We start from the raw sequence: 12492 nt of genomic DNA, 5'->3' as shown, positions 1-12492 counted from the left end.
AAATCCCTTTCAGAACAGTTGCATTGTGACAGCAAAAAACTTTTTTACACAGCACATTTTGGCAACAAAACATCTGGCAGAGCAAAGGCAGGGAGTTGATGAAAGGAAACTGAACATTCACAGCCACCTCAAGTCAAGGACTTCTCTATGTGGCTCTGACTGTGAAACAGTTTGCAGCAACATTCGTCTGTTTGTAATAGTGGACATTTTTATAATACAATACACATTATTGCATTTTATTAGCTATTTGGCCACTGTTCTTGTGAAATGGCCATGCACATTTCTACATTAAAAATTATAAGATAGTGGCCGGGGTTTGCTCAGTGGGTAGAGCAGGAGCACATGGACATAGGGGTTTGTACCTCGACGCAGAGGTCCAGGGTTCGAGTCCGACCTGTGACAATTTCCTGCATGTCTTCCCCCTCTCTCTCCCCTTTCTTGTCTAGCTGTCCTATCCATTAAAGGCAGAGAAGCCCAAAAAATAATCTATAAAAAAAAAATGATAAGACATTTTTCAATACCCAGCACTGTCTACACACATGCTTATGCACCAAATGAATCAGCAAATTTCAATTTCAAATGTCATTTCAGGTTCAGTAGTTGTTTTTTTTCAAATCCACGCCTTCAGACAAAACAGTTGCTATTTAAAGTTTCTCCCAGTGGTTTATGCTGATCTTTGCCTCTTCCTCTGTAGCAGCTCTATTTTCCTCTATAGAAGCTCCATCAAGGGTTAAAGCACCTGGGATAAATTGCATCAAAGACGCTTTTGTGGACAAAAAGAGTGCTGAAGAAGAAGGGGAAGAATAAAAGCATGGCTTGAAAGCAATGAATGGCCCACAAGGGGATATAATGGCCTTGTGTCCATCAGAAGCTCATTTCATATTCCGCTCAGTCACGCCAGACAGAAAGCAATCTCAGGTAACAGACCTTATGTTAATAACACATGAGTTGCCTCCTTTCAGAAAGACAAAAGCGGACGGAGGGCATTATACCAACTCTTTCCTTCCCACCTCCTCTGCCAGGTCAGAGGATTTCATCTGGAGAGAATAGTGAGCGTATTGTTCTGCTTGTCTGTGAAGGCTTGATTAGAGGAGCTTTTACATCATTTCCAAAGCTCTGGCATTGATGATTTCTACTGGTTTAACATATTGCCTATAATGGCACGCTGCAGAACCTTGCTCATTACCTGAATCCCAGGTCACCGTGGGAGTAATTGGGCAGATTTGTGCCAGCTTCAAAGCTCCAGGCTTGATTCATTAGGAAGTCATATTTCCAGTTGTTTAAGCCATTTTCCTGCTCAGAAGAGGGCTTTTATTTTCTCACAGATATGCATCCACCGCAGTGTCATTTGGTAACACTTGAAAATGGAAATAACACAGTCGCACAGCTATTCAAAACCTTTTTGGCTTGGCAAGTGTGGCTTAGGCACTCTGTGATAACTGTGGCAAGGCTCAACGAAGACGGACTATATTGATCTAAAAAATTATAGGTGGAAATAGAAAGAAAAAGAGAAATAACAGTCCATCCATCCATCTTCTTCCGCTTATCCGGTGTCGGGTCACGTGGGGAGCAGCTCCAGCAGGGGACCCCAAACTTCCCTTTCCCGAGCCACATTAACCAGCTCCGACTGGGGGATCCTGAGGCGTTCCCAGGCCAGATTGGAGATATAATCCCTCCACCTAGTCCTGGGTCTTCCCCGAGGCCTCCTCCCAGCTGGACGTGCCTGGAACACCTCCCTAGGGAGGCGCCTAGGGGGCATCCTTACCAGATGCCCGAACCACCTCAACTGGCTCCTTTCGACGGCGGAGCAGCGGCTCTACTCCGAGCTCCTCACGGATGACTGAGCTTCTCACCCTATCTCTAAGGGAGACGCCAGCCACCCTCCTGAGGAAACCCATTTCGGCCGCTTGTACCCTGGATCTAGTTCTTTCGGTCATGACCCAGCCTTCATGACCATAGGTGAGGGTAGGAACGAAAACTGACCGGTAGATTGAGAGCTTTTGCCTTGCGATAAATTGAATGTAATACCGCACCCGCTGCGCCGATTCTCCGACCAATCTCCGGCTCCATTGTCCCCTCACTCACGAACAAAACCCCAAGGTACTTGAACTCCTTCACTTGGGGTAAGGACTCATTCCCTACCTGGAGTAAGCACTCCATCGGTTTCCTGCTGAGAACCATGGCCTCAGATTTAGAGGTGCTGATCCTCATCCCAACACTCGGCTGCGAACCGATCCATTGAATGCTGAAGGTCACAGGCCAATGATGCCATCAGGACCACATCATCTGCAAAGAGCAGCGATGAGATCCCCAGCCCACCGAACTGAAACCCCTCCCCACCCCGACTACGTCTTGATATCCTGTCCATAAATATTACAAACAGGATTGGTGACGGAGGAGGCCAACCCTCACCTGAAACGAGTCCGACTTACTGCCGAGAACCCGGACACAGCTCTCACTTTGGTCATACAGAGATTGGATGGCCCTGAGAAGAGACCCCCTCACCCCATACTCCCACAGCACCTCCCACAGTATCTCCCGGGGAACCCGGTCATACGCCTTTTCCAAATCCACGAAACACACGTAGACCGGATGGGCATACTCCCAGGCTCCCTCCAGGATCCTTTGAGAGTAAAGATCTGGTCCGTTGTTCCACAATCAGGACGGAATCCTGTGACGTTTCCTCTTCAATCTGAGGTTCGACTATCGGCCGAACCCTTGGAGTAGACTTTACCAGGGAGGTTGAGAAGTGTGATACCCCTGTAATTGGCACACACCCTCTGGTCCCCCTTTTTAAAAAGGGGAACCACCACCCCGGTCTGCCACTCCTTTGGCACTGTCCCAGACTTCCATGCAATGTTGAAGAGGCGTGTCAACCAGGACAGCCCCTCCACACCAAGAGCCTTGAGCATTTCTGGACGGATCTCATCAATCCCAAGGGCTTTGCCACTGTGGAGTTGTTTGACTACATCAGTGACTTCCACCAGGGAAATTGACAACGATCCCCCATCATCATCCAGCTCTGCCTCTAACATAGAGGGCATATTAGTCGGATTCAGGAGTTTGTCAAAGTGCTCCTTCCACCACCCTATTACCTCCTCAGTTGAGGTCAACAGTGTCCCATCCTTACTGTACACAGCTTGGATGGTTCCCCGCTTCCCCCTCCTGAGGTGACGAACAGTTTTCCAGAAGCACCTTGGTGCCGACCGAAAGTCTTTCTCCATGTCTTCTTCAAACTTCTCCCACACCCGCTGCTTTGCCTCTTTCACGGCAGAGGCTGCAGCCCTTCGGGCCCTTCGGTACCCTGCAACTGCCTCCAGAGTCCTCTGGGATAACATATCCCTGAAAGACTCCTTCTTCAGTCGGACGGCTTCCCTGACCACCGGTGTCCACCACGGTGTTCATGGGTTACCGCCCCTTGAGGCACCTAAGACCCTAAGACCACAGCTCCTCGCCGCAGCTTCAGCAATGGAAACTTTGAACATTGTCCACTCGGGTTCAATGCCCCAGCCTGAGTTGAAAGTCTGTCGGACAGGGGCCTCCTCCAGACGTTCCCAATTTACCCGCACTACCCGTTTGGGCTTACCAGGTCTGTCCAGAGTCTTCCCCCACCCCCTGACCCAACTCACCACCAGATGGTGATCGGTTGACAGCTCCTCCCCTCTCTTCACCCGAATGTCCAAAACATGCGGCCTCAGATCAGATGAAACGATTATAAAATCAATCATTGACCTTTGGCCTAGGGTGCTCTGGTACCAAATACACTTAAGAGCATTCCTATGTTCGAACATGGTATTTGTTATAGACAATCCATGACTAGCACAGAAGTCCAACAACAAATAGCCACTCTGGTTTAGATCAGGGAGGCCGCTCCTCCCAATCACGCCTCTCCATGTGTCTCCATCATTGCCCACGTGCACGTTGAAGTCCCTCAGCAGAACAATGGAGTCCCCCACTGGAGCCCCATGCCCCTACAACCCGCAAGCGTAGTGAGGCGACCCTCTCGTCCACCGGGGTAAACTCCAAAGTAGCGGCGCTCAGCCAGGGGCTGAGAAATAACAGTGTGTTTTTTAATTAATTCTGCTCCCTCTGAGATCTTCAAAGTTGGTGGTTCACTTGTGACGGAGTGTGCCACCAGCAGGTGCAATACAGCTGCCATAAAAAAAAAAGAAGTGTTGGATTTTCCAAAAATATTTTGCTACCCTGTCATCTTTATTCCTATAATTTTAGCAGAATACATAGATTTTTAGCCAGTTCTTACAATGATGAAGAGGTTTTGAAAGAGTCGACAGGTGCAAACAATACTTTTCAGTTCAAGTGTATTGCAATTTCTGTTCTTTTTTGACATAAGGGTGGATATATAGGATTTAATATCAGACAAGAGATTACATATTGTCAATACTACTCTCACAGCTGACTAACAAAAGGGACCTAAATATGGTGGGCAATAATTGCTTTTTATATCATATGTGGCGGCATTTCGCACACCATGGAGTGTCTCCATGACAATTTCACATGATTTTCCACAGTAAATCGTTTAGAATGTCCTGAAAGCTGCAGTTATGATGCTTGTGATGAAAGGCTTGGCATAATAACAGTAAACAGAAACAATACACTACTGTAAAGTGCGTGCAACACATTCCACGGACTGACTTCACAGCTTACTAGCATCAGAAGTACAGAAAAACATGTCTTAATGGAAATCAATGCAAAACTATTCCACATTACTCCGGCTGGGTTTAAAATTCCACTTGTTTATCTAGACAGGCAGTCTCTTTTTTTTTATTTGCTAGAAAGACAATGACACTTTCATTCACTATTGTTTTGTTGGAACTATGACACTGGTTCCTTCAGCACAGTGGAAATGCTTTGTTTTTTAAAATACCCTTGGAGCCAGTTGGAGGGGAAAATTGCCCGCAGGTGTGCATGCATATAAAACGGTAATGGGGACAGACGGACACAAAGCGCTGTTTGGGTGCTGTGCTCATGAAAGGGCAATCCACTGATTGAGCTGTCACAGTCACAGATGCAGTAATAAAACTAAGCAGGGCAATTACTGTAGATGGAAAACTGTAGGTAGCAGAGGGGGGCACGCAATATGTCCTCCCTTAAAATACCCTGATGGGAGACAGCGAGACAAAGCAAATGTAGCCTTCTGTAATAAGGCTGGGGGGGGAGGGGGGGGAGAAAGGGGGTGCTCAGCTAATGGTTAACAATGCTCCAACAAGCACAGCAACATCTCAGTGGATGTTAATACAGCTATCACCTTATCTGTGCAACTTCCTTTTTATGTTACTGGCTGTATAAGCATATTGCCTTTACAAAGAAATATATGAAAACCCACAACTTCAAATAAAACAACCATTTATGAAACACTGTTCAACAGAGGGCAAATCAAAAGCAGGATTTGAAATTTAGGAGAGGAAGAAAGAGCAAATAAACAAGCAGTAAGTCTGCTAGGGTGACTTGTGATGACTATCCCGTCTGGATAGAAATAAACTACTGCATTGCCATCTAGTGTACTAATATATGAACTACACAGGTTTGGTAAATACAGAATGGCTTTTAGAGCACTATATGAGGCCCATATTTTAATACTGCAACCCAAAACTTTTATAATTATATGTTTATACAATCAAGAAGCAAACAAATATTTAAATTAGACGGACTAGACCAACGCAGTATGTTACGGTCAATGTCACCTATTAAATAACAGGAAGACAGGCTCAGGAGATGATGAGGTAAGCATTATTACATTTATTACAAGTCTAGTCACATCAATAAGAAAAAGAAAAAGAAATTTGTGGAACTCAGATGTGATACTGTACAGTATTTAAATGGCGTAAACAGTGTAATAATTCAAAGAGTCTATATATTTTATGTCTGTAAAGCCATAATTTATTATGTCTGGGCAGCACAAATACAAGCTTTGTTCTGCTTTCTCTCCTCTAGAAAAGGCTTTGTCCGTGGGGTACGGGCTCAGAGTCCTGGGCCTCCAGCAAATATGAGCTCCAGGGCAGCCTGGATGTCACCATCTGTGGCCTGCAGCGCCCTCAGCATTAGCTCCTCATCCTGGATCCCCATGTCCCTGAGCTGCTGCATCTGGGACTGCCAGCGGCCCTAGCAAAACAAAAACACATTCACTGAATAAGCACCAATCATTTTTACTCCTGCCTCGTTTAAGCTCTGCATAAACAACTTTACAGCTGCAGTGTATACCTTACACTAATACCACCAAAAAATACAGGCCAGTTACCATTTAAAGTGCTCATATTATGCTCATTTTCAGGTTCATAATTGTATTTAGAGGTTGTACCAGAATAAGTTTACATGATTTAATTTTCAGAAAACACCATATATTTGTTGTACTGCACATTGCTGCAGCTCCTCTTTTCACCCTGTGTGTTGAGCTCTCAGTTTTAGCTACAGAGTGAGGCATCTCACTTCTGTACCATCTTTGTTGGGAGTCGCACACGCGCAGCAAGTACTGCTAGCTAGTCCGTTGCAGAGCATGAGGGCGTGCCACGCTAGCAGCTAGGCGAGCATTATAACGTGTCACAAAGTGACGCACGTTCGTCACGGAAGTAAAGGCTGGACTACATTAGAGCTGTTTGGAGCAGTTTGTGAACAGTGTTTTCTGTTGGAGGTGGTAAGTCCCTTTGGGGTGGACTTTGGGCATTTTCACTTTATAAACCTATAACATGCACAAAAAAAGATATGTAACACAATAAAGGAAAGGGGAAAAGCCAAAAAGCACAATATGAGCACTTTAAACATTATTTGATATTTCAAAGTACATCTCCTTCATGAATTGTATATGTGGGATTTAGTCTACGAGTTTACATCCCCACCTGTAGAGCAGACATGTTGGAGGCTTGCAGAGCTTGCTGTAGAGCCTGGCTGAAGAGATCGTTACTGACTGGGGTCCCTGCTGGCATAGGGGCTACGCCACTGGAGGGGTCCGCCTATATCAAAGGCAGACAAGAAAATCCAAACATCAATGTATTCACCTGCATTAATGTGTCAGAGATCATGTTTTCAATACATAAGAAATGTCTTTAACGTGTCATATTTTAATCTTGCGTCAATTCTACAGTATCTATTAAGTAAGTAGGAAAGAATATACATGCGTCTGTGTATCTTTTTCTAAATGGAAATACATCTCACCTGGCTTGAAGTTGTTGGAGTGACCGCACTGCTGTCAGGAGTGCTGGCGAGGGCCAAAGCTGTCGCCAGCTCGCTCTGCGTTATCGGCCGAGGGCCCGTCGCTCCACTGTGGCTCAGAGAAACTGGTCGCAATCCCGATGAGCCTCCCGCTCGGTTGGAGGGACCTGCTGGGCTCCCCTGTTACACACAATCAGACACAGAAAGATAGCCTTGCATCATCAGTTTTCCTGTATATGATATCTGATGTTGAGTATCAAGCAGAGTGACTCACGGACTGGAAATCTTCCTCATCGTCAGACATGCCCTCAAACATGAAGCCCCCTGCCGGATAAAAAGGATTTGTACATATGTAGTGAAAACGCAACAAAAACTGATACAGAAAAAAAAGGTACACTTTACTATACTGCCAGTAGTTATCTGTTGCATTGTATCAAAATATTAAAGTGATGGTTCGGAGTAATTTCACCCTAGGGTCCTTTGTACCACGACCTCGAGCCAAACACCCCCCCCCCCAGAAGCTTTTTTCACCTGGATCGAACATTGGGAGAGTTAGCGTTATCAGCTGAATAGCTTAGTACAGGCGCTAATGGATCCAAGAGTGTATCTTGTACATTACCCCACTAATAATTCCCAAAATGATACCAAACGTCTACACTAGTACAAATAGGTTATGCACTCATAAAACGATGGATTGGAAAGTTTGTAAGTACACCAGGAGTTTATTTAAATAACACTTGCCTGCTGGCTTCTGCTCTCTGCTGCTACCGGCAGTAAGACGAGTGCTTAGGGACATCTACAAACTACAACACCGAAAAGAGATACAACAAAAATATTTATTAATTTAACTTATATTTAAAAGTAAGTGCTGTAGTACAACTAGCAGGAGACAATTAATAATTGAGGTAAGTTTGGAGACACTACCTTATTTAATCATTAAATTAATAAATATTTTTTGTTGCATCTCTTTTCGGTGTTGTAATTTGTAGACGTCGAAGCACTCGTCTAACTACCGGCAGCAGAGAGCAGAAGCCAGCAGGCAAGTGTTATTTAAATAAGGTATAATAATTTTAACAAGGTCGTGGTGCAAAGGACCCTAGGGTGAAATTACTCCTAACCATCACTTTGAACTATTGTCTGCCTCAGATCAGTTGTGTTAATATCTGGAGTTTGTCAACAACAATTCTTTATTACTATAAGTGTTCCTCTCTTGCTTGTCATAGATTTCATTTTTACTGCGCCATCGTCCTTGCCTACCTGGCATATCACTGTAAGAACTGGCAGAGACGTTGCGAGAAGAGCTGGCACTGGACTGAGCAGGCATGCTGCCTGCCACAGAGTGCAGGACCAGGATGATGGCGTTAACGAGGGCTGGGTGTGAACTGATCAATCTACGAAACCGACAGAAAAGTATAGATGCAGATTTAAATGACCTTCCACTCGTGTGTCTGTGCTGGACTTATTATTAATGTGTCACATCAGAGCCAATAACAAAAGAAAAGCCACACTCACACGTCCAGCATGTTAGGGTCTGTGAACTGCACGAAGAGATCTTTGTCTTGGAGCACCCCTGAACAGATAAAAAGGACGTGAGGGGAAATGTTACCATTAACATATTTGCCCGGTACAATGAGATGGCATAACAGCATTAAAGATGCAGTAGGAAAGACTTATAAAACTAACTAACTTTCTGTCATATTTGCTGAAACTGACCCTATGTTCCAGTAGAACTATATGAAACTGGTATTTAAAAAAAAAAAAAAAAAAAAAATCCGGCTCCTCTGGCTCCACCTACAGCCTGTAGTGCGATTTGCAAAAATCCACCGCTCCCAGTTCAGATTCACCAATCAGGGCCAGGGTGGGTGTCTGACTGCGTGTCAATCACTGCTCATGCACACGCATTCATTACCCCTTGTGGGTGGAGGAGCTTAGGAGACCGTTTTGGGCTTTAGCAGAAAGGGTCCTAAGTCCTGGATCTTCACAATCCTACCTACAGCACCTTTAAAAAAACTCAGCAGGTCTTACCTAGGGCGACTGGGTCTGACCTGAGCCCTGGTGTAGCCACGATGATCTGATCCAGGGACTCTTTATTTGTCAGCATTTTATATACCTATGTGAGGGGAAAAGGCAGTAGGTCCCATTTTTAAATACAGCAGCATCAGTAGAAAGCATTAATAGTAACCTAGTGGTGGTAGACATAGTTGCAGAAATAGTAGCGGCCAGTAATTGATTACTATTTACATCACTAAAGCAATACTTATTTAACCATATACATGATTAGTGTGCATTCCAGATTTGACATTAGGTTGCGTGAGATATTCACTGGTGGCGATACTGATCTAACGTATAGGCGTTAATCTGCAGATCCTTTGGATAAAGATATGCCAGTGCTCGTTTTAACCGTCAACAACATATTACATCGATGGTGTATACCCATGTTTGATTCTATTGTTTGTTTCAGAATCATTTCTGTATCACTCAGCAAATAAAATCGTTCTATTACAGATCAGAATACACTATAGATGCACTGAGGATGGTTAACATGTTGTTTGACTACTGTGTTGTGATTTAAAAAGGTTTTTTTTTTCAACCGACCCAAACTGGTGCTGACACGTATCGCCTTCCACATCTGTACCAACATCCATGGATCAATATCAAGATAAGTGCGTACCAGTTTATGTCAGAAAAATATGCCAATTCCCATCTGAACTATCCCTTTCTCATCTGTTTGTATCTACTAGGTTTACACCATGGAAAGCTGCCAGCCTTTAATAGCTAAACCTGTTCCTGTTGAGGATAATCTTTGACCAGCTCGTAGCGGCCCAGGGTCCTGCACACACACGTACACTGAAATGGATCTAGGGTGATTCAATCAGAGATAAACAGCTGTGAACACAGGTGTGACGGCACCCAAGTGACTGTAGAGAAAAATCCAAACACCCAAGCCAAATAGTCTCCAGGTCAAGGATGCGTGTGTCCAAAAATGAGTATAGTGCAAACACTCCAATAAATTCCTACATTCGGCAGTGAAAGACAACCTAATTAACTTTTTACTGTGTGTAAGGCATAAGAAAGCTTCCAAACCCTATTGCAAATTCACACACTAGAGACTAGATTGCAGAGAGGATGAACTCAATATCCCACCTACCCTCTTCTCCAGCTTTATGACCAAGTGTAAGGCTACAAGTACATTGCTATGTTTTGGTTTAAAAACAAATATCTTTTGCTACATTTACAACTAGCATTCCCACTGCTCTGGCATTTCAGAGCCTCTAAACCAGAGACCTTTGAGATCACTTCTGACCCGTTTTGGTTTGGAATCTGAGGGGTTGTGTTGCATTCTCAACGGCCGCAAACGGAGACCTTTGGCAACACTGACACGGATGCCAAAGTTTCACTACCTGACTGGGTCTTATCGGTCATGATGTCTCGTTCTCTGAGACTAAGCTACTACCAGCAACCGGCGGAGTATACGCTGCCTCCTGTTTATGCCCAGTATACGAGAATGTTGATGAGATATGGGGTTTGGGTGTGTTAGTTTAAACAGAGATTAGCTTTTCTACTGGAGCTAAAAACGTGTGCACAGAAATCGCTTTTGGCTCAAAACTCCACTTAAAAACCAAAACGCAGCAATGTAAATGTAGCCTAAATGTTCAAATATGTATTAGGCAACAGTCCCATTTTCCCTACATATATAATTAAATTAGAAGAGAAGTTAAATCTGACCACAAGAGGTCAATCAGGGCGCATTTCAGATATACTGTGAAGTCAGGTCTGAATGTATTTGAATAGAAGAAAACAAAACTACACAAGACCTAAACCTATGCCCTCCAGTTGTAACAGAATATTGATATATCGTATCAAAGACTGTCCAAAAAAGGTTATTAATTCACATTTGATCCATTCTCTCAAAGTACAGTTCTAAAACTAAAAACCTAAGTAGATCAAATGGAACAAAATTTAAACTCTTTGGAGCAGAGAGGGGTGTCACCATGGGCAGTGTTGTGCTTGCTGCTGCTGCGTGCGTGCGTGCGTGCGTGCGTGCGTGCGTGCCTTTTCTACTCACCGAGTCTCTGTAGGCAGAGTTGAGAGAGTGAAGAGCAGCATGAAACACCCTGAACTCCCTGGCTGCAGTTGCTCTGTTCACAGGCTCTAGAAAAGAAATACACACACACACACAGATTAAGACTTTCAGTTTCACTTACAGTATCCTACAGCTAAAATATAATTTATTTCCGTACTGAAAATGACAAACAGACAGACCTGCGCTGCTCCCTGGCTCTGGCCAAGTCTTTTTGAGGATGTGTAAGGTGGATCCCGGTTGAATCCCACAGGCATCCAGAGTTAGGTCGTCCTTAAGTTTCCGCCCACAGTGGACCAGTTCTGATACAGGAACAGAGATAGAAAAATTTTAGGGCAAATAACAAGAGGTATTCAACAAAAGCTGACAGCACACAAACAGAAACATTTCATTCACAGCTAACATTGTGGTCAACCGCCACAGCAGGTGTAACACACCTATTAGTTCAGGATCTGGGATGGAATCTGGGGTCTGTGCTGCAACAAGTTGTTTTAAAGTAGCGATTCTGTATCCTCCAGGTGGAACATCCCCTGGCATCATGTCTGGGAAGTGGAAGGTGGATTTGGGACGATTCGCCAGCTTCAAAGACAGGTGCCAGTCTGAAGAAGCCATCTCTACCTTTTACACAAACAGAACACAACCTTAACATGGTGGCGTGGACAGTAACTACAGACTTGATCAGTAGCTATTGGTGTTGCCTAGACGGCCACAGGCTAGCCTAGAAGTAGCTACGATGTTATATTATAATGTCACTATGCTTTCATTTCAAGATAAGATTAGAGAAAAGAATGGCACTTCTATTTTCTGTTCAGTAGCGTTACCACACACTATAGAAAATAAACGTTAGACGAATAACATTACAATAACAATTATCACCTTCATCTTTATCTTTTTTGGGGAGGTTGACATGACAAGTTGGCTAGCTAGCTAGCTACGTTAGCAAACCTCGGTTAGCTGCTTAGCCGTTGCTAAAAACAAAACATGCCGATTCGCTAAATGAAAGGTTGGCTATCAGTATGCCTTGTTTAGAACAACCCCTTTGATAACATCAATATAAATGTCCAACAGAAACGCCACGACAACTGTAGTGTTTGTGAAAGAAGCGCAAACTCACCTCACCGTTTTATTGTTGACACTCTATTCCCTTCCTGGTTTTAGTCACGTGGTCTACGTTACGTTTACTTCCACTGTCCAAACAAAGGAGTTTTTACTTCTCTGTTCTTCACTGTATGCAATCCTTAACCCCC

General features: G+C 44.2%; 1 protein-coding gene across 5 annotated transcripts; it reads right to left on the bottom strand.

The window, feature by feature from the left end:
• Positions 1–5734: 5734 nt before the first annotated feature.
• ubl7b (ubiquitin-like 7b (bone marrow stromal cell-derived)) lies at positions 5735–12492 on the bottom strand. Of its 5 annotated transcripts, none has more exons than XM_039796107.1 (11): positions 12360–12492; positions 11683–11863; positions 11428–11547; positions 11231–11316; positions 9190–9274; positions 8677–8734; positions 8422–8555; positions 7439–7488; positions 7168–7344; positions 6852–6965; positions 5735–6120 (listed from the first exon to the last, which is right to left on the bottom strand). In XM_039796107.1, exons 2-11 carry the CDS (start codon positions 11855–11857, stop codon positions 5980–5982), a joined length of 1140 nt encoding a protein of 379 aa, XP_039652041.1. In that variant the 5' UTR covers positions 11858–11863; positions 12360–12492; the 3' UTR covers positions 5735–5979. The 5 variants fall into 5 exon arrangements, with proteins under 5 accessions (XP_039652041.1, XP_039652042.1, XP_039652043.1 ...); XM_039796108.1 differs by having other exon boundaries at positions 12365–12492; XM_039796109.1 differs by having other exon boundaries at positions 11683–11859; positions 12365–12474.

This window comes from Perca fluviatilis, chromosome 3, assembly GCF_010015445.1.
Source record: "Perca fluviatilis chromosome 3, GENO_Pfluv_1.0, whole genome shotgun sequence".
NCBI lineage: Eukaryota > Metazoa > Chordata > Actinopteri > Perciformes > Percidae > Perca > Perca fluviatilis.
The sequence above is the reverse complement of the archived record's forward strand: the minus strand, read 5'-3'. Positions and strand labels throughout refer to the sequence as shown.

Bases quoted from the DNA above. Each gene is read 5' to 3' on its own strand.
- ubl7b (XM_039796106.1), bottom strand. From the start codon at position 12,154: ATGTCAACCTCCCCAAAAAAGATAAAGATGAAG. The intron at 11,864-12,121 runs GTGATAATTGTT...TTTGTGTAAAAG, and splicing joins CAAAAAAGATAAAGATGAAG to GTAGAGATGGCTTCTTCAGA. The intron at 11,317-11,427 runs GTCTGTCTGTTT...TTTCTTTTCTAG, and splicing joins AGAGCCAGGGAGCAGCGCAG to AGCCTGTGAACAGAGCAACT.